Source organism: Bombus bifarius, unplaced genomic scaffold (assembly GCF_011952205.1).
Source record: "Bombus bifarius isolate JDL3187 unplaced genomic scaffold, Bbif_JDL3187 scf7180000009243, whole genome shotgun sequence".
NCBI classification, from domain to species: Eukaryota; Metazoa; Arthropoda; class Insecta; order Hymenoptera; family Apidae; genus Bombus; species Bombus bifarius.
This window is the reverse complement of record NW_022884989.1, coordinates 1,650,755-1,674,003: the sequence shown is the minus strand read 5'-3', so window position 1 is coordinate 1,674,003 and position 23,249 is coordinate 1,650,755. Positions and strand designations below refer to the sequence as shown.

At 37.2% G+C, this 23,249-nt stretch overlaps 1 protein-coding gene across 2 annotated transcripts in view; it reads right to left on the bottom strand.

Moving 5' to 3' along the window:
• The window catches only part of LOC117214695 (FK506-binding protein 2), a 115,093-nt gene that overhangs the window by 10,602 nt on the left and 81,242 nt on the right, over window positions 1-23,249 (bottom strand). For both annotated transcript variants that reach the window (XM_033460923.1, XM_033460924.1), the window contains exon 2: window positions 982-1,145. In XM_033460923.1, the coding sequence (XP_033316814.1) occupies window positions 982-1,145 (164 nt within the window). The remainder of the gene's footprint in view (window positions 1-981; window positions 1,146-23,249) is intronic.

Below are 23,249 nucleotides of genomic sequence, written 5' to 3'. Positions count from 1 at the left end.
ATCGAGTGAACTTCATTCTTCGCCAATAAAAGCCCTCCATAAAACATGGGATCAGGATCGAAGGTATATGCATATTCGGGGCTAACTTTCGATTTATCTAACGCGAGAACGTTCGCAAAGAAGAAAAGAAAAAAATGAGCGAACGAGCGTCGCTGTTGATCCAGCCGGGTCAACTGCGATGGCTAGTGCTCGATTTAATGGTTGACGTTTTATTGGATTTCCGTGCAATTGCATTTTTTAGTCTGATTTCGTTACTAACGATCCCCTTTTGTATCGATTCGTCCGTTGGTCTCGTTCGTTTACCTCCGAGAATCGATGGTACCCACGGATAATTTGAGGAGAGTTAGCATTAAACTGCAACTTCTCGCCGTGAAACCGTTGCAATTTCGTCCTTTTTATGTTCGCCCTTGTTTCTCGTTGACAAGCCTTTATCGTGAGTTGCTGAACGATAGAATTGATGCAATCAATTTCAGCTCCCGATACTTTTTACTTTATCTACCGCCAAATGACACGAAAGATGATCGATATAAATTTACGTGCTTTCGTATTGACAATTTTTATTAGTCGTTTTTAATACACGAATATTAAATGAAACAAATATACGTTTGATTTTTGGTGTTTGGTAGGTTTCCGAATTATTCTGATAAAAAATGTAATTACTGGAACTAGGCGAATTCACGTATACTGATAAATTTTCAAATTCGGTTTTCTAGAAAATGGACCTTCCAACGCAATTTTGTTATATCCGATTTTTCACTCGTTTCGCCCCCAGAATCTTTCTAATTCCACTTGTATCAGAAATTTAGACTCGCCGTGTATTTTACTCGTACGCGAGTTCCCATATTGGATATCGAATATCTATTAAAACGATTGTTTATCGTGACCTTGGAGAAAAGTAATTTCTATCCGATAGAACGAAGATGATAAGAAACTTCAGACACAGCGAACGTCGTAAGAACGTCGACGAAGAAACAATCTTACCTCCAGGAATTACGTTTCCGGCTCCTTTCTCTCCGTATCCGAGTTCCGGCGGTATGGTCAACTTCCTCTTTTCGCCCACGCACATATCCACCAATCCTTGGTCCCAGCCTTTAATAACTTGGCCAACTCCCAGCTGGAATGTGAACGGCTGATCTCTGTCCAAACTGTAACAGACAATAAACGAAGTACGTTTTAAATATTGTTTCGCAAAAAGTTCACGACGGAATGTGAACGATTCTTTTTATCGAAAGTCATAATCGAACACGTTGGCTTTTCAGCTCGTTTATCTTTGTTTCGTAACTCTTATTAACGTAAAACTTATTAACGACATTTTCTTAAAAGCCATATTCATTAACTCCACCTGTCATAAATTTTTCACTCTTATTTTTTTCATTATGTGATAGCGTTTAGGTTCGTAAAAGTAAGTAACTGGCTTAATTCCATGTTTATTCTCTCTTCTAGAAAAATGAAAAATCTTTCTTATTATTCTCGATTCTTTAAAAAAAAAAAATTGATACCCATAACGATCCTGTCTGATTGTGGTTAAAGATAATGATCGTTATTTCAGATTAAATTCACTGGAGATTCGATATAGATTTTCATAGTAACATAATATGCTGAATTTACGCTGAATTTCAAGGTCTTCGATACCGGGAGGCAGGTGTATGCCTGTCTACCATCGATATTTCCCGTGAAAGAGATCGCGTCGTGGAAGTGCAATCCGATGCAGTCTCGTAAAATCGGGTTCACGTATGCCAGCCGATCGTTTCACGCGTTCCGGCAACGAAAATTGACAAGTTCATCGGCTGACTGACGCAGGAAGGCGGAAAAAGCGGAATAGAAAAGCGGAGACCGTGAGAGGGAGAGAGAAATTCGTCGAAACGAACACGAGAACTCAACGCAACGATTGTGTGGAAAACGAGGTAACGATGCTGTAACGCGAGAAAAAACGAAACCTATTAATATTAAAATGTGTTATTAACGAAAAAAGAAAAGAGCAACTTATTTCACGATAATTAATTTTCACTACATGGCTGTTTACGTATAGCGATAAAATTGGAAGTTAAGAGCCTACTTTTAAATTTAAAATTATTTACGAAATAAATCCGAATGAATGTGAAATATCGTTCGAATATGCGAACAACCTGTGTGACGATTAATTCCAATATCCATAGATCGTACTATATTTACGTAAAAAATGTCTTTGAATTAATTTCTACGTAAAATATGGCAAAGAAAAATGTACAAAGAATCGAAAAATTGATCGAATATTGATACAACAAGGTCGAAATAAAAAAATTTTAAAGAAGAAAGAGAAATGCGTAGGTTGACGGAGCACGGTATAAAAAATCGATGGAACATAAGGGAGGAACACGTCCTCGGACTCGTTTGAGGCGTCTCGACGTGCGTCTCTGCCACTGACTCGAAGGGTTGCAACGACGTCGCGCGCACACGCGAATGCGGATGAAGTTCTATGTGCAACGAGTAACTATGTTGTGTCACGAGAAGAATTTCAAGCAGAGAACTACGTTGATATGCAGATATGTCGCTACGAGCTGAATGTCTACACACGCGTGTATAATGTTAGAAATACTTCAGCAACGTTTCTTCCGCTTTATTTTCTCTTCCTCTTTCTGTTCTTGTTGTTTATGAAGTTTTAACCAAGAAGAAGGCAGGCTTTTAGGAAATTACAGGACATTGCAAAAAGAAACAAAAATTTGCAAACTACTAATAATTTTGAAAACTTTACTTTTTCTAATTACGTCACTTTTTCAATAAATTAACGATATTATAAATATGACTCTATCGTTGATATCAGAATAACTGAAGGCGTAAAAATAACAAGATGGGTCCATATAAAGAATAGAAATAATAATTAACTTTAATGAAGGTATCAAGACATGGACATTTTTATACAAATTTTTCTTTCTATCTATAAATTTCTATGAGTAGATGAATTACTCGAATAAACGAGGATTAATGATTGTATCAGTCTATGTTCCGGCGATCTGACGACATTTAAATTTCGTTCAACAAATTTAAAATGAAACTCTATCCTCATTACGAGCATTCAATCTCCATCGATCAATCAAATCATAGTTATTATCACATTTACCTTGGCTTTCCAATGAAAAGTTACGATCATCCTAACGATAACTATCGTTCCTGCAGTAACTTCAGCTACATCGAGCCGGAACGTTGTTCGACTATCGACACGACTCCCATAAACTCTCTTCGAACTCAAATAAAACTAATCGCGTCAAGTGTCAGCTGTTTGCTTCTTTTTCGATTTTCGTTTGCTTCTCGCTTTACATTACAGTTTTCCATTAAACGAAAATCCAAGTAAAGATCGAGGATTTCGATTTGAAATTAATGGCGCGACATTTCGAACGATATTGATTCTCTTCTTTGCTGAATCCTGTCAGGGAATGAATTTTCTGATCCACAAGATTTACAAGATCACAACGTTTCCGGTTTCCCTGATTCATCCTGGTTCATGTTGGAAGATTGAAGCTCGAAATTTTTATCCAAGTAACGAAAACTCGTCATGAGGCCTGTACTTTATCGAGAAACGTGAGATAACTAAATCGCAAAAGATATAGAACCGTTGATCTCGTTAGCTGGAAAGTTTTCAAGAGAAATGAAGTTGAGTGAAATTTTTGAGTATCAAGCGATCCAAGTACGCCACTAGTAATGGAGAACGGTCAATTTTGAACTTTTTAAATGTGTTTTATTCCACTTTTTTTTTATAACACACAGTCGTCAAACTTGTGAAAAATGCAGTCCAAATGCAACAAAAAATTTAATTAATTTTTTTTACAGAATTACTCAATGCAAGATAATTGACGGTTTAATTATATAACGATAATAATTGTATAGCCTCGGTATTCTAAAATCTCTAAGGAAATTTTAAGATATAAAATCACGTACATCGATTCTAACGTAGCAGATAAACAGCAAAACATGATTGATTATTGGAGAATCGAGGTATCATCGAAAAGAAAATATCGAACACGTCGCTGGGTAAGAATAGATAGCACGCGTTTATTCCTGGTAAAAAATAGGTGACACGAAAAGAATGTCTCGATGAAAGGAACTTCGAGATCGTTGGTTTTATGCGTCGAAAGTTCCATTTAGCGACGAGGAAAATAGAGTTTCTGAAAAGAGATCCAAGACAATTTCGTTCAAATATTAATAGGTTATTTGATGTGACAAGTTGGACCAACAAATTCTTAGTCTATTTATGAACAAGTATGAATTTAGCAAAATTTTAAATATACCTCCATTGATCAATTTGTACAGATAAAATATACTTCGAAATAATTAAGTAAAAATGAAAAATTGGAAAGATATTCAAGCATTAAATTAAAATATTCAATATGTTATCGTTCTCTTTTATAGAACGAAATAATCTTTATGTCGATACTTCCAGGCAGAAAATAAAATCCAAGATCGTATTATGATTACATATTTGTCAACTTAAAAGCTAAAAGTTTATATGCTCGAAAACGATTATATTCTGCTGCTCTTATCTTTATTTGCATAGTACTATCGTTGTTAATTAGCGAGCCCAGCTCCACTGGAACCTATTAATAATTCAAAGAGCAAATATCAACAGTAATGAGCATTTACGGTTTACACGAAGTTCTATTACGACATGACTCGTACAAAATTTGAATTGGTCAATATTTATGGAAATCATAAATTCATGTAAACGATATTTTAATCGAAGCTTTTATTTTCGATGAATTTTATTAGAATTCAAAATAATTCTTTTTCAAAAATTCTCCTGTAAAACCCGAATCCCACATACGAACTTCATCTCTTTACTTAAAAAATTAATGGTTATTTACCGCGTCGACATTAAATGAATAATCGTAAATTGCAAAATAAATTAAAAAAATAGTCTGTGTAACCTTGTCGCGTTTCTCCATTTCTCAATTTAGATAATTGCTGATTAATCGTTGATCTTCTAAACGAAATCAAATAATTTCCAAATAGTTGTATGATTTTGAAATAACGAAGACCTTCGCAATCTCAACCTTCCTTTCATAAAATCAAAATCGCGTGCTTTAACACGAAAGAAAAAAGGAAACCATTAATCAACGTCCTCGAAAATTTTCTGCTTATTAGGCTTTATAAAGGTTTCACGTGAACGAATTGCCAGTCATTCGCGAAACAACGTTCGCGGGTTAACTTATCGGAAGTTCGTTAGGGAGTGTAATTTTATTCGCGAAAGTTTTGTTCTACTAACCAACCACGTCCGATATCTCGTCGGTGTTCTTACGCGTGAACAAACATATTATGCGCTCGAGACATAATCAGTCGGAATCCTTCTAACGCAACTCGTTACCGCTCGGCGTCGCGACGCCGGGCGTGCAGAATAATGTGGCCCAAGTTTCGAGGATAATTATGTTGCGTAAGGGTAATTACACCGTGCCGCGTGGGGAATTTCAAGTTTCCTGCACTTTCGCGTATCCACGTCGTAACAGCGTGCGCTCATGCATACAACCACGCGAAGAATATATTTCGGAGGGATCGTAAAGGGTAGCAGTCATTGCTATGAACACAGGAGAAACATCTATATAAAAAAGCGCAAAGTACAAAGCAAAATAACACGATTTACTACGAATGTATGTAGTATCGTAACGTTTAGGCTGTAGATGTCGTCGCTGCTGGGTACGGCCGCTTTTCTTCTCATTTTTGTATCGTGGAAGAAAAATCGGAATCCGGTCACCGGGAATTCGAACCAGGGTTCCGAATGTTCGTAACCTAGAGCGCTAACCACTGCGCTGCCGTCGTCCGACATTAGTTAGTGTCGAGTGGTGATATTTGTTATCGGGTGCCACCACAGGCCTTTTTTCCACGATACTACATGTATATGTTAAGTAAAAATATATTATGATTAGTTCAGGTAAGACAATAATTAGAGTTACGTGGTGTGCAATTCATTTATTTATTACACGTAATGCATTTAAAATTGCACAATAGCGCTCTTTTAAATTTATTCCTCATTATTCGTGAAACCTTATTACGTTAATTACGTAATTTTTAACGAATTTCGTGCTGCTTCAATTGTTTTCCCAATTTTCCATTCCAACCATTCGAATCCTTCACAATGAACCAACCTTACCGATAGCTTCCACATTTCCGTATAATTATTATAATGAATTATTCCAATGAATCTGATTCCTGATACTGTTTTGTTCGCTCAATATCGTTTCTATATTAACTGATAATAATACGAACAAGAACAAAAGAAATTTTTACGTTGCGTCATAGGGAAACGCGAATTTCACGCCGAACGTATTATATTGTCGAAAATCGAATGACATGCATTGTATTTAATACCATGTGCAATGGTTCATTAAAGAGTATGCATAATAAACGTAGCTTCCCAAAATACGCGTAATTATTTATCAGCGCGATGCACTGACCCCCGTGTTAAATTTGTATCGGCAGCTGATTTCCATGAAAAACTAATAATTTGCTTCCTGCCTCTCGATAATAAAACTAACGCGTTATCGAAACTTCCGATTTCCTGTTCAAGCAACGAATTTAATAAACACTCAGCCTTTCTATAAACTGCATCCTAGTTTGTACCGCTCAATACTTGGGCTTCAGACTTGGCTATATAGTATTTGTACGATTTAACCGTTCACATCTTTTATCATTTCGTTTATCAAAGACGACAAACCACTGTCACAATTCTTGAAATTGAACTAAAAATAACTACAAATATCCCGCGAAAACGATCATTCTTACGAGATCCACAACTTCGTAATTTAATTAGATACGCTTCTTCCACCACGTAATTACAAGATACGTAGCAATTGTAACGAATGTTTTATTCCCAAAAATTGGAAGAGTCGTTTTTGTTTTGAACCCTTCGATTTGTTAACACTTTGCCATTCGCAGAAGCTGGAGAGAAAATCTATTGAGTTACTTTCCACTTGTTCGATAGTCACCATTCGTGAAGTCATTACGTGCCAACCCAACAATTCTTCCGTGTAACTGAAATCTTGTTGCCCAGTTCCTGTAATAAACAGCAATCTGGTCAAAAGCACGTTATCAGTTACCGCTACTCGACGACAGGAAGTTGGTCAGTGATCAGCGAACCCCAATGGGCGCGACAGATTCAAGTACCGACGACCGTTTAATTATTTCATTAACAAGTAACGTTTTACGACCTCTCGACCAGAGTAGACCGCCACCACAGGTTTACTACAGTGCTCTTCGTAATTACTGACTTTTACTATCGTGACAGCGGATCGCATATTGAACTGCCGGCGACAAGAGACGATTTCGTTGGTCACGTTTGTCGTTATCTGCCACGTTTTACACAGTAATTTCGCGAAACTTCAAACCGCACTTAACCGTGCTTTAAAGGAGTTGTTACGTCGCGTCGCAGAGAGAAGCTCGTGAAACCGGGCAAAGTGTTCGAAGTAACATCGAAACGATTTTAAATTAAAGTTTCCTTAGGGATCGATGTACGTTATTACTTTTTATAAATATCGAGAAACTTCGATCGATTTGTAATATCGATATGTGAATTTTATCAAAGTATTCGAAGTAACGATGAAGTAGAAATTAGACTCATTTTATAATTTATTTTACTATCAACTATATGTACTATTGTATACATGTAACATAACCCAACCTTTTATTATTATTAAGTACACGATTAATATCCAATTCCCATGAAAAAAAGACTTATTTCCATAAGCATATTTATCCTAAGAAAATGACACAAACAGAGATAAATTCTAAGATAAGCAGCAGAATGAATTTAAACTAATAAATTTTAATGTTCTAAATTTTTTATTTAAATATCATTGGTTGTTTTTTTTTCAGATTTTTTCCTGTAGGTTTAGAAAACCCTTCTTCGTTTGTCTTATCAAAAGTCAAAGGATCCGGAGATAACGAGTTTGTCAAGTAACAGTAGAATTAAGTATATCTCTTCTAGAATAAACAAGTATCCGGATATTTGCGAACGTTATTGTAGTTCTAAAAAAACGTTGTTCGACTGCTGATAACCGAATGGCGTTTTTCTTTTGTCCGTATACGTTACTTCGAATATTGGAATTGTTTCCTCGCAACGAGGTTCCTGCAAATCTTTTTATACTATTTACAATATTTCTGTTGGGTAGAGTTAATTGGTTTTGGATTGAATTCGTTAATCCGATAGGAATTAATACGATTGCTTGGAAACAACAGCGATCCGACGGACAAATAAGAATATAAGGCGTTTTCATTTGGAGAAAAGAATTATTGAATGTTCGACGAAACTTGATAAGTTTGCTCGTGTTTTTCGTTAGCGTCCCGAAGAATTTCTCAATTTCACATCATCATCACTTCGTACCTTAATGGTCCAATCTTCGTCTCAATGTGAATTGTTTCATCGTAAAAGATAAAAAGCTATTTATTGTTTCAGGAAAGACTTCGGCATAATACGTAAATTAAATCAGGTACATGTCAAGCAAGAAATCACGCATACCGACAACGATGTTTTTATGTTTTTTTGAAAGCGCGGAAATTTTTTGACGATAAAAGAACACGACTGAGTGAAAAATAATTCAAAGTAGGGTTAGTATGCAAAGAGTACGTAAAATGTGCAAAATAAAGCCCTTCTTATTATATTTAATAGGTGAAATAAATCCATTTTCATGTGTCACTTAACATTCATAAAAATATCAAATTGCGTGAACATCCACAATCTATTAATTATCAGATAAATCCAACCATAGATTTATCGTATTATATATTAGGTTGTCCCAAAAGTTCCTTTCGTTTTTAAAGAAAGTAGTACACAACATTTTTATTTTGTGCTATTTTATTGAATTATATTTGGTCCATTTTATTCTATTACTACAAAACATACTTAATCCATAAAATAATACAAAATAACAGATGTGCATCTATTATTTCACTTATGAAACGAAAGAAACTTTTGGAACAACCTAATACATATACACATCGTGGTCAATCAAACTCCAAAACGCGACAAGAACATAGTTAATTAATTATACGAGATTTCCACATGAGAATAGACAACACATAGACGCACACACGGAGCGTGTTCTTGTAACGTGGTGCTCGGTCGGTGAAAAATGGAAAATAATGAAGCCAGGAAGAAAAGGGTTCGATCGACAATGGAGCTGCAGAGAAAAGGGAAAGTCATAATGGGGGAGGAAAGGGAGAAGGAAGGATACAATGAGGCGGCGGAGAAAAGGAGAAACCGCGATGGAATCGCGGAAACGAAGAACTATGTTCCAATAAGGAGCAAATATCTCGAAACTAATTTCTGCGACTTCTTTCTATCGAGCATGCGTCTCGCTTCGAGACGCGACAACCGAGATGATGCGACCGTCGATTCAATGTGAGATAGAAACGATATTGATATCGATAATTATGTTTATCCTGTATGTTCTGACTTATTCAGGATAAAAGTAAACTGATCAATAATCTCATATCCTCTTAGCGTTTTCTTGATCATATTAACGATTTATATGTCGTTTCTGATGGTAATTTTAAGTAGGTAATTTATATATCTTTTCCGCTTTGCTACGAGATATTTTATATCTTCAATATCAAGAAAAAGGAAACAAATAAAAAACATTTAATTTCTAAATCTAAAACATTCCACCGACGATCGTGCAAGTGTTGATGTACGATATATCCAACAATTTCTTTCATGTGTTTAGAAATATTGAATTACGGTCTATTTATAATAGCAATAATAATGATAATAATTATACTTTTACTTATAATTCTCAATGAGAATTAATTGTAAAATTCATCCAAATAAAAACAAATCGAATTATACACTAAAGCATGATTACCTGGTGCAACTGATAAAATGGTCGAGTTAGTAAAACTGTAGCATGATTAAAAGGCGACCAACATATCTGTGATATGCAAGATTTCAAGAGTATTTGGAATTTTATATGAACACGCACACGTAGAACTATTGTTCTTTGACACGCGACAACGATGATGATTCGACCGTTAAAAAAAAAAAAAAAAGAAAAAATAAAGGATAGCAATTGGTGGATGAATAAATGAAAAATACAACGACTCATCCGTGTACCACGATGAAAAATCGTAAACGTTTCAATGGATGCTAGAAACCTTTTTTCTGTCGATTTGCTCGTCGAATTAAATGTAATTGGAACTTCTATAAATCATCTACGCTATCGTGCAAATAACGTGCACGTAATAAAATTATGTACCTTGCTCGAAATGTGTTGATATGCGTACGCAAATTTGGTATCACGTGCATCAGGATTACGATATGATATATCTATGTGTATTTAATCCGTGTACGTAGTTCAATCGGGGTGCTTTAACGTTCATTAATATTTAACATATCGAGTATCTTTAATATCATTACTGCAAAACTAGTCTAAAATTGTCAATCCCAAGATATAACAAAAATATACAAGAAAATCTGAAAAGAACGTTTCAGGAAAATAACCTTCCAATTAATTGAAATAATCAATCCGTGCATAGAAAATGAATAAGAAGAACCACATTTTTTTTTTACCAAAATCAAATTGCGAATTGACTTCATACTGCAATGATCGCATTTTCTCCTATTAATAAATACAGATATTATCTACCTTTAAGCATTCGAGAGTTACACTGAGTCGAGTTTCATCAGTCAAGGACGAAGTACAAGAGGCAAGAAAAGATGGAAGAAGGCGAGACACGTCCAAGATCTTGACGTGCAACGAATGAACATCCTTCTTGTCGGTGGATGTACCAAGAAGCAAGCTATGCGAAGTCACAGAGAGAAGGGAGAAGCAAAAAGAACAAGCGAGAGACGAAGAAATCCAGCAAGAAGAAGAAACAATTGCTCTGGGACAGTTAACTGTAGCAGAGACAAAAAATATCCAAGAATCAACCCTCGACGAAGTCCTTCGCTTCGTCTCGAATATCCTTTTGCGTATGAGCTCCTGCGGATAGAAAAGTTTCCCGCGTATCGCGGTATGCTCTTTAAATATTCAAATGGAAGCACCGCTAGCAGCTGCTATACGCGGGATATTGCCAGTTTACGAAACCCTCTATTCGCTGAAGCAAGTCCTATGAGACGCTCGATGTTTTTCACGCGAAACTTTTGAAACTGCCGTTTTCCCGACATACCGTGTTTCACCGAGATCAGACCCTGTCATACGGGTTATATAAATCGATGTTAATAATAAATACGTCGAGATTAGACGCGTTCTAATAGACTATTTCCAGGAGCAACTTGAAAATGGACACGTGCTTTTAAGATAAGATAGGATTATTCGAGTCAAAAGGATATGTCAGTTAAGCTCGAGAGTAGTAAATTTAATTTTAAGAGTTCATTGGCTCGAGAAAACAAATAAATGCTTACCGTAGAAATCTTCTATGTTCATATCGCGTATATCATGTAAAACATTTTGAAATTTTACTAGCAGTGTAACGAGGTACTAGTTGAACTAGGTAAAACTTGAAACTAGTCTGAAATGTATATGAAAAATACGAAATATTTATCATAAATATAAGATAAAGATAAAGATTGAATTTTAAAATGTTGAAGCTCTAGTGGCTCAAATAATTGTAGCTTACTATGTTTTCTATTAGCAGAAATTAAATATTCAAGTCCTTAAAAGTAGCAAATATTTTTATCCGTACCTTTAGTTATTCTTCGTAACTTTGGAATGCTTTATTCGTTATATGAGTTGATGAGCATGAATTATATATGAGAGTTTAAATAAACTACCCGGGAAACAATAATATAAATAGCTGGCAAACAATTGGAATGATGGATTAGAACTGCGCTTTAAATGCAGGGAAATAAATTGGTATTTATGTTTCGTGAGTGAAGTTATTATTATGCTACGTTTGTAAGTATAGATTATGATTAAGAGTAAATTATGGACGCGATATAATAAATACTTGTATTAAACGTAAATAAGCTTTTAAGTTTTGGTAAGTTTATGAAACGATACAGAAGAGATTGAATCATTGTTTAGTAACTTAACAGTAACTTAATACTACACGTAAGAGCTTAGAATATATACATATAATAAAACGTTTAATTACAAAAGAAACTGAACTTATTTCTATAAGAGTTCTCGAATTTTTCCGTTCCAATTTTACTCTAATTTTGCTTTAACGTAATCTTACTTTACAATCAGATAATTAAAATGCGTGTAAAAATGTTTTTACTCGAATTAAATCACTGTAACTCAAATTAGCTTCGTGAATATCCATTTATTGTTTCATAAAATCTTTTTTTCTTTAAGTCACGCAAAGAAAAATTGTGTTACCGTAAACGTGGAAGTATTAAAAGGAACAACTACGAAGCGGTATTCGAATTATTCTCGATGGATCGTGAAGCGTCGTCGCGATTCAGTTGCGCCTGCTAGCATTGATACGAGCCGGAGTGGAAGAAAAGTCTGTCGTAAAAACAACTTTACCGTGGGTGTATATGACGCAACTCGGTAAATGGAATCGTCGTTAACGATGGGAATGTCATGCTTTTAAAAACGTCAATGCGCTCGACCTAATTCTCTCCTTATTCATTGTAAACCCGTTGTCTCACCCCCCTTTAATTAGAACTGTTTGAGTCTGCAAATGACATCGACCAGACTAACAGTACACCGGTGTTTATGGTGCGGCGTGCCACTCACAAACTTCACATGCATTTCTACGAGAAACATACAGATAATTCTGATAAACTCGTTCCTAGTTTTATATCTGCAGTAGTTTATTCGTGCTTTATATTGGAGTTTTGTTGCGCGTTGACAATTGATGATCGATATGGCACTCGTTGCTAGACGAGAGCAATAGGAAATTGGAAAATTGATTATTCTTTTGTGGAATTTTAATTGAGTGGGGACTTTTATAATTTGCTGTTCTGCAAGATTTTAGAACGTAAACTAAATTGTCTACTTACATGCTACAGGAGTTCTGTAGTATGTTTTACAGGTAAACATGGAACTAAATGCTTCGTTAAGAAGTCATTACAGAAATGTAGAATATGCAGGATATGTAAAAATATTATAATCTTGTAAGCAATATTTTTTACGACAATTGCCGTAGAATGGTGATTAATAAAATGTCACTAAGTAGCTTGTAGTTCGTTAATAACAATTGTAAACTAACAATAAGACACCTGTCTGGTTAATACAACTGCTGTACTACTGAAACAGTCGTCGCCTAAGTAGCTTAAGTCTGTTTCCAGACAGACATACACAAACACCGTGAATACTACGTATCACGAAGACGCAAAAACTCTTAGCCCTGTGCTTACTTGCTCTGACAATTCAGACATTAAAGCGCTCGCGAAATCCCTTAAAATACGGACAGACTTTTCGAACAGAACTTACAAGCACTGTTTTCACTTTACTGCCTATGTGTACTTTGTCACTAATAAAGCGAGAGTTTTAATACTGAGCATTTATTTTTATCGTACCATGTCCTTATCGCTTCTAATTAATATTTCAATCAATTCCATGTATCAGACAAAATAATTATTACAAGACAAATTTTAATTCCATTGTCTGATGATTTTCTGAAACTACGTAATACGTTCGCAATTAGATCGAAAATCACATTCTACTGTAACATGTGTGTATATTCTTCTATTTCTTCCAGCGAAATGTATTTTCTTCATTCCACTTTCCTTTATAAAGATTTTTGTCATTACGATTAAAATTATTTTTATATTAGAAAAAAGAAAATGTCAAATATGCTTGAATTACCACTATATCTTTTCAGTGCACGTAACACACATATCGTATCTACGTTTCAAACCTTTGTAGTCCACGAATGAGCGCACGAATAAAGAACGAATGCACATACGCTTCGCTCTGTACGGTGAATTTATTTCGCTTGAAATTCCACTTACAACGAGACTTCGCTACACGCATGGCGTCGTCATTAATTTCACGATTAAACAACTGACCATCTTCTGGGCAAAGTTGGAAAAGAGGGAGAGGAGACAATGTCGCAGAGTCGCGGAGAAATATTGAAATGGGGGCAAGGACGAACATGCGGAAAATCAGTCGAGTTCCTCTGCGATGGCATTTGCATACACTCGTGCGCACAGGTGGACCGTGTAACGCTTCGGAAAACATAAATCGTCCCGTACATGGTCGAAGGAGGAAAATTACACCGTAGGTAAAGTGAAACGAAAGAAAAGAAAAGAGAGAAAGAGGACAAAGAGCAAAGGGAAAATGGATTTAAACGTATTTGTACTTTAGAGTGGGTATTGCGAGTGCGTAATCCTTCCACGTTTCTACGACTTTTGTGATATTTGATTTATATATCGTATACAGTAGAGAGTATACTAATTCAACTAATTAAGCATATAATAATTCCATGTAAAGTGGCGATTGGAGTAGGTACTATCTATATGAAAACACAATAATTTCCTTTGCTCTGCAAGATATTGCTGTATTCGTGTATTCAATAACCATTTTGATATGGAACGTAAAAACTTTGGACAGAATTTCTTTGAATGTTTGTACGAATTCAAACAGTTCAGATTATAAAATCCCTCGAAACGTCATCACTGTAATATGAATGTAAACAGCTGAACGCCAAACTCATCTAACGCAACATACACGTGTACGTTCAATACATAAATCCATATAATGACACTAAAATACTTTTGTTCGAAAGAAGTCCCAGAATCGCTCCCACAGCTCACTCGTATTTGTCCTCATGCTACGTTAAAAGTTACAATCCAAGAACAAAGGATTGCGAGAAACGAAAGAATGAATCGGAGGAAGAAAGGAAGAAAAAGGCGAGTGGTGAATAAAAAGGAGAGATTACGAAATACGATCTTAAATTGTAAAGGACGAAGCGATAAGGAATCAAGAAAGTAAAAGAAAAAACTATCAAAGAATTCCGTTCTGCCGGGCCATTCGTTGGCCGTCCTACGACTATCGTTGTTAACATATCAAAGAGCTTGCAGCGATATTTAAATTTATTCCTCCTACCTTACCCGTTTAGGGCATACAGCCCCCATTCGATGCTCTTACGTATCGAAAGCATGCTACAAGCATCTATAGTTGGCCGGTATATTCATAGGAAGATGGCTAGGACGTTCGAGCTTTTCATAAAGAGCCAAACGGTTTCAGTGTGTTTCAGCCGAAAGCTCGTTTCTCTCGCGATATCCAACCCCCGTTTCACTCTATGCGCTATACCACCCCCTCGTACACCATACTCGTGTGTGCGGATCGGCTGAAACGGACCAGGTGCATTTTCCATTGTCCTCGAGCGTATGATAGATTGGCTAGAAACGAGGGCAAGTGTTCTATCTCGTGCATTCTCTTTTTTCCGAGCTCGGATAAAATGTCTTGCATATCTTCGAAATATTTTTAAACCCGGAAGAACTTCGTTTTTTTGCGACTTTCCAGCTTAGTTTTCAACGGAGGACTTTATAAAGCCAGGATATTCTACTTTGCATAGATACTGGGACACGATATGTACGTACATGTAACACACAGATATTTGATTTGAGCTGTAACGTCAGTTAACTCTTAGGGTAGGCAATCAAATTGCAGCCGTTATCCAATGAGAGTATAATTAAGTTTGAAGTTCTAATATCGGACATTTTTATCGATATTTCGATATGAAAATATTCAAGTAACGAGAATCGGAGTGTTTTTCTAATATTTTCAATTGGAGATAAACTTGCTGAAACAAATATGAACGAATACGTGCGTACAAAATCTAAAAGATCGTATATTTTTAATAGAATTTTCATAATAACGAAAATATCAGCGTCCTATGGTTGAAGAAACGGCAATCAAACATGTGATATACTTCTAACTAATCGTCATAAATATTTCGCAGTATCGTAAAGCGTTTAATTAAAAACCACTCGAATTCAATAAAGAGTCGGCAAAAATTCCAACCACCGTTATTACCAATTATTATCAATTTCGAGCAGTTCCAGCTTCATCGAGTTGCAACCCTTCAAAATTTACCAAACATTAAATTACCCCCGAAAAAAAGAGTAAAGCAGAAAAAGCAACGAAATCTCAATTATCTCACATTACCGTGTACACGTTTTTCTGTTACATTCCACTAGACTCCTTGCGCCACGTATTTCTCCTCTCGAACACGGTTTCGCCTCTCGGCATAAATTATTTTCAAGCAGCATCCACGGATACTGGTGGATGGGGGGTTGGTCGAAGCGCGTAGGACGGACGCGAACGAAAATTGAGCGCGTGTAAAAGTGGCGCAACGTTGGTCGCGCGTATTTCCGCGGCACGCAGAAATTGCATTTCAGCCGGTCGTCAATTACAGCGGAAACGAGGTCGAAATTTTAAAAGCTTCGAAACAGCCGAGGGACGTCGATGGCGGGGTTAGGTGTAACGAAATAAAGGCGAATAATTAACGCCAGTCGACGTCACTCGACGTACGTTAAACAGGTTATATCGCTTACAACGAACCGAGACGTTGTTACATCATTTTTAACATCCACTCGAGAGCCTATCGACTTCCTCAAGGGATCCGGCTGCCCGACCGTTCTTCGCAGCAAGAAACGACCGGCAACGAAGGAATTTACTGCGCCATTAAGTGTCGCGCACAATGCTGAGCCGACCAATAACGCTACACGGTACAGGTCATCAAGCTTTCCGCCTTTCCGGTCGCGAGTCTTGGAAAATATTCCGCGAACTCGCGTAGGCCGCGATCCCTGACATTTCCAGACGGTTCGACTGTTAACGTCGAATGTCCCGTAAATTCCTTCGCTCGTGTAATATCGCATTATCGTTTAACATTCGAGAACACCCCTGCAACGACGCGTCGCCTGGCGACTGCACGTCTCTCGCTTACGCTTTCGATTAAAATTCTGATTCTGTCGTGAGGCGTCGTTGCGTTTCACACGATTAGAATAATGGCCCGCCGTTACGGGTCGGCTCTTTGCAACGAGTCACTCGTAGAATTACACTGCCACGGCAAACGGTCGCTGTTTTGCCGGAGTGCGTTGTGGAATATTTTAGAAGCAACGAGCATTACCGTTTCTCCTCTGCGGAAGCTAATGTTGATTCGGATAAATTTAAATAAAAATTGTTCTTGGTTTATTTTTAGGTTGGCGAGTTTTGTAATCTTCGGTTATCGAATCGAGATTTCTTTCGAAACTCAATTTTTTATTTTTTTTTTTTATTTCTATTTTTTTTTTTTTTTTTTTTTTTGAATCGATGGACGAATTCCGTGTATAAGCAGAATGTATTTATTATTCAGGTGTCGTATATATACATATGAATTATTCTCCTCTCTTTCCACCTTCCACTCTTCCAACCATTCTCCACTCGTTTTGCTTTGATTGGAACTCGTATACCTAACGACATGCTTAGTATGCATTGTTCAGTGTACGTGTAACATGTCTACGTTGTTTCTCCAAACATTTCGAATTTTATTTTCAAATGGGACAATTGGCGATCAGGAATTAGCAGCATAAGTGATTTTAATTATGCTTCATTTTCAATAGCGTTTAACTACAGTGAATTGCCCGGTTATGTAAATATATATATACGGATATTCCTCGATCAAATCAGTACAGACAGCTACGGACAATTTGCTATTTATCACACACTGTTGCAGTTAGAAAACTAAAATTTCCATGGTGAAAGGTTATAGTGCACGATGTAAAGGAAAATAAATAATATAGCGACAAATGGTCTGTCTGAATGAATTCTGTTTATGATCGACGAATTACCGATGACTTTTCCTAAGATGACAAGCAATTTCGGCGGCAGTATATTCTAAACGGCAATAACAGAATCTTAGCGCAGCAAACTGGATTTGTGACTAATCGATGCGATGTACTTGTCTGGGCAAACATCGCGCCAGCTTAATCCTAACGGAAATATAAATAAGAATAAGAAACGTGCTTTGGAAAGAACAATGCGATTCTATATCTTGCGTTCGTCGCTAAAGAACCATCCATTAGTTTCCGTTCCCACGAATTCTCAAACGACTCAGAATTTCTTTAAATAGGAACGATCCCTTAGAATCAATCTCCTCTTGGTGCTGCAACTATAGAATCACTCGGCTAAGTAGTTTTCCTGAAGAGCCCAACTAAATGCATTCCTTTCATTCGTCTTCTCCTCGATTCTTCCTTTATCCTCATTGAGAACAGCTGTCGTGTCGAGCAAAATCAGCGAAGAATTAAATTTCTGTATTTTCGGGTCTAATCGGGATTGCGTGAAATGACTGAGATAAACTGAGTTCATATTAAATCGCGATAAACATTGTTAATTTACAGCCCCGTAAAAACATCGGCAGTTTCTGTGACGTTATAACGATCGTCTTCGGAAGAAACCTGCTTCTTCCAGACTGTCGACTTTTCTTAATGCTCTTCAATCGTGGAAAGTCGCTGGAACCTCTTAAAGAAAAATTGTTCTCCTATAATTTCCAATGTACTTCCTTCAACGACGACCAGCCATCGGAAACTTTTTTCACGAGGACAAACTTGTATAGGAATTAACGATAGCATCAAACTTTATAATGTACGCTTCTCTTGATATGTATTGGGACATTTACAGAAACTGAAGTAAATCTTAAAAATTATTCGAAAATTGTAAAAACTTTTTAGAATTATTATTTGATTTAAAATGTTAGACTGTAGTAGATAGTCATAATACTTTATATATAACTATTCTAATTATAATTACTCTAAAATATAATAATTTTAATACAATAATAATTAATAATAATTTTTCTTGTTACATATGTCCATCATTATTTAAATCAATCTCGACATTCACGTTATTACTGTATTTATACATGTTACAAACGATCTTACAGTACAGAATTGAACGTTTCCAATTTAATTCGTGTCAAATTGTTCCAATAGAATTGTTAAGGCATAATTATGTATTCTGATTTATTATAAACATTTTAAGCAAGACGATCCTATCCAAGAACGTCATAAACATCCGGAAATATTCAAAAATATATATCAAAATCGAAATGACAAGCAATATAACTTGGTGAAACGGAGAAAAACCGCGACGACGACAGTCACGACTAGGACCGGTCGATCGCAACGACGTGAAGCGCAAAAAGCAAAGCAACGCGTGACGACCATCGTATCGCGAGGATGAGAGGCGAGAAAAGCGTAACTTATCGAGTTTTCCGGTAATTAAGTTGAAAATCGTTTTCATTCGCCGTGCACGAGGCCACGGTTTAACGTTTGACCCGGTTGAATAATTCCTTCGATTCCAGTGTCGCGTCGGACAAATTGCGAGACAGGATTTAGAACGACCCGCTGTGTATATCGCGATGCTGGGACGTTAACGCTTCACGGCTCTCTTCCCCTCTCGCTTTTTCTCTTTTTTCAATCAATATCTGCAAGCCAGGGAAACAATCATTTGCCGCGCTCGTCACCCGACCCATTTTTACACCTGTTCCGAAACGCGCGCACCTGGAAAATCGGCGACCGACGAATTTGTTAGTCCAGTCTGAATACGGCGATGAATTCATTATTCGATTTACCTTTGCCAAATACCGGCAAATATAGCAAAGGAACGAGCTATTAACGAGCGGCAATAACGAGTCGAGTTCTGCAGGCTTCTCTACCCTTTGCACCCCTTTTTCGCGCCGAGCAGTGGCGGGAAAATTCGATTTGCAGCATAGTTTTGTTAGTAATTATACGAGCCACACAGCGGTTGATTACGAACTTCGCGTTAACGTAATGAGTTTTGAATGATTCCCAGGAAACCGTGCGACAAGTCGCAGAAACTACAAACTGGTAGATCTACCGTCAGTGGAGTGGAAACAGAATCATCCCCCCAAGGGAATGGAACGAATTTTAAGTCGTCGTTTCTACGCCGATGACAACGTGGCGCGCTCGTGAAGCTCGGAAACTCTCTCTCTCTCTCTCTCATCTTTGCTTTGGCGAGATGGCTTTGTGAGCTTCGAATCAGACGTCGCGCCGAGACATGACAGACACGATGGTCTCTGTACCGACGTACGGGGATGAAGCTTTTGGACCTGGTCAAAGCGCACTTGTCGGAACCTATGTACACATAGAAAGGGAACGGATAATGGGCAGAAAGATTGGGAACGTAATAGGGATTTATTTAAATCGGATGACATCGACCAACCATCGCAAGAAATATTTCCTACATAATTTATCTTCCTTCATCTACTTTTAAATACATGTGTCCTTTCGCTGATCCAACAATAATATCATCCACTCTCTACTTTTAATCTCAAACTTTTTAACTACTTTTAAATATCTTTCATTATCTATCTAACAATATAATTACCTATTTTCTACTATCTGTAAGTAATATACGTTTAACTATTTTTAAATATATTCTTTCGATGCCCTAGCAATAAAAATATCAATTTCTTACTGTGTTTAAGAGTTCGACATTTTTACCTACCTTTAAATATCCTGCTTTTACTATTCTAAGATTATCCACCTTCTACGTTATCCTTCCGACTCATTTCTAGTCCCTTTATCACATTACAATAGCTGCAGGAAATTCCAACGATAAAATCCACCATTTACAAAGACGGGGCAGATGCCACGAGCACCGAGGAGTATTTCCAATATGAAGAAAGACGGTCTTCCAAAGCATTCCGGTATAAGCTAAATTGCATTTGCAAAGCGTCTACCAGCTGTTATGCCGTTCCCTTCTGCTCGTGGACGCCTTCCTGCAGGAAAAGGAAACTCGCACACGTACTTCGTACAGACTTGACGTACGTGTTCCACGTGACTATGCCGTTGCTCGCGGATCTGCGATTCGTACGTGAATATTGCGTTGCAACGCCGAGTCTGACGTGCGTCACAAAGCGATCGTTCAGCGTCGACCGTACGACAGAAATACTTATCATCACCTCCTCAACCCTCGAATAACCGACTCTAGCGAGTCACGCACGACGTCGCGATACAACTTAGCGGGTTGAGCTACAATCTCAAGCTCGCTATTAACTGCTCCGTTTCAAGCAAACGCGTGTATACTCGAGTTGCTATTTCCCCATTTGTTTCCAGCAAACGCGTATGTGCAATGGCGAAGAAATCGTCGGGGAACGTTATTACGAACGCGATCTTGGGAATCTGGACGATATTACGGTGATTTAACGTTCGAAGTGCTTAAGCGATACAATTAGGGATTCATTGTGAACTTCTCGTCGTTGAGAAGGGAATTCTTTGCATGCAAAATATTTGGAGGTTTTGGAAGAAATTTGTAGGAAAATCTTTCTTAACTGATGAGAAACGACCTGCCTTTCATTCGATGTTCATTTCGAAGGAGTTTCATGCAAAAGTGCATAATAAACGATTGTCGTTAAACCTCATGAAATATATAGATATATATCTAAATTCATCCAATTTCTAAGTGACCCTCAGAAATATTAACAAGGAGGAAAAATAAGCACCAAAAATATATTCATTTTTTTTTTTCATGAAATATCCTTCTGTGTATCGGAAAATTTGTCATCCTAAATCTTTGCCCTAAAATCCAAGATCACTGCAATCCACGCGTCACTTTTGTTCATATTTAACTCGCATGTGTTGTCCTTTTTCAAACACAAACGACCATCGTATTTAAAACTCAAAGCACGAGAGTTATAAAACAATAATCTTCATCATACCAATACAGCTGCAGACACAAGATTTTGTTCGACGAATCAAATATAAGTCGTCACCTGTCGGTTGGCCGCCATAAATCCGCTAATAATTTAAACCGGGCTAATTTTTGCCACCCAAGCAAAAATTCAGCACGCTCCGCACCGGCTGGCGATGAAAAATAAAACAGACGCCGAGCCGTTATAACGCTCCTCCTCAGTCGCGACACATTGGGTGGCGATGAATTTCACGTTAATATAACGACAAAAGCTGCGACGCCTCTCGTCCCTCTGGCTCGGCGTTAAGCGTAGATTAGATTCTCCACCTACTTCGTACTAACTGTAACGCGTGATAAAGTGAAAATATCTCAGGCGTCGAGAGGATTGGTCCTATCAAGGCGCTGCTAGGATAAGGAAAAAGAGACCATTTCTCAGCGGCCACCTCTTGTTATCTGCTAAGACTCCTGGAACGGCGACACCGTGTAATAACCGTGGCAGAAGCTTCTATGTATTTATAAGATATTCATAAGCGCGTCATCTCGATTTCTGTAGTCGACAAAAGGCGGACCTATGATTATCCCGATGGCCGCATAAAGAATTCCGGATACTGCGACGCGCGAGAAAAGCTTCTTTGTTTGGTATATCTGTTCAACGAACCATCGATATTTTCGTCTTTATAATTGATCTTTTAATAGTGCAGTCTGTCACTGTCAGATTATTCCCGAGATAACTGTCACGCGAAACTAGGACTTAAGAAATAATAGAAATTCGCTGAATCAAAATTCGCGCCGGTTGTATCGTATTATGGTAAAAATAATTTTTAATTAAGAGTCAAGATTTACGTGGGAAATTTAATTATGCGTATACTGTTTTCTCTTACCAAGTAGTGCTGCATTTTTAATTAAATTGAATAGTAATTTATGCACACAACGGCGAATGTTGGTCCGCGGGTAATGGAATTTGTTCTGCATGAATTTTTAATTTCGTTTTAAACAATCTACGCGTTCATGGATTCTCTTGAAAGTCGCAAGAAATTCGAAGACATTTTTTATTGATACGAATATATACCACATTATATTGTGTTAATTAAAAAATAATCATCTCTCATAAATACGTTGATATATCTGTACTTTACCACATTCCTTATAAAGGAAAATCCTTGTAAAGTGGCCTACCTAAAGGAAATTAGAGTCCAAAATTCTCCCAACTTTTGCTCGAAAGTGAATTCTAAACGGGAAACAGCAGCTATCCACAAAGAGAAAATAGTCGAAGAAGCCCATCTAAAATGTCAGAATAAAAACAAAAGGAGAAAGTAGCCTAGCAAAAGCTGGCAGGCAGTTAACGGCACTGCGGCAGAACTCGCGGTAAGAGACAAAGGCCTGGGCAAACGACTGAGTGGCACGCTGTAAATTTCGCCTACGCTCGGTAGGTGGTTTAATGCAGATTTAGATAGGTCGACCGGGCGCGCATGCGGCTTTCAGGTCTTGGAGACTTAGCCTAATTAATTTATAGACTGCTCCCTTATCTGTTGCTGCCGACGTTGTTGCCAGCTGCATCGCGTTGTTCAACACGCGGCCATATACAAGGTGTTTCAGAAATTTGGTACTAAACTTGGGCAACGCGTATTACTCTGCATACTGACAAAAAAGTCGTAATGAACATGAGTCCAAGTATCATAATTATCTACGAGTACCTGA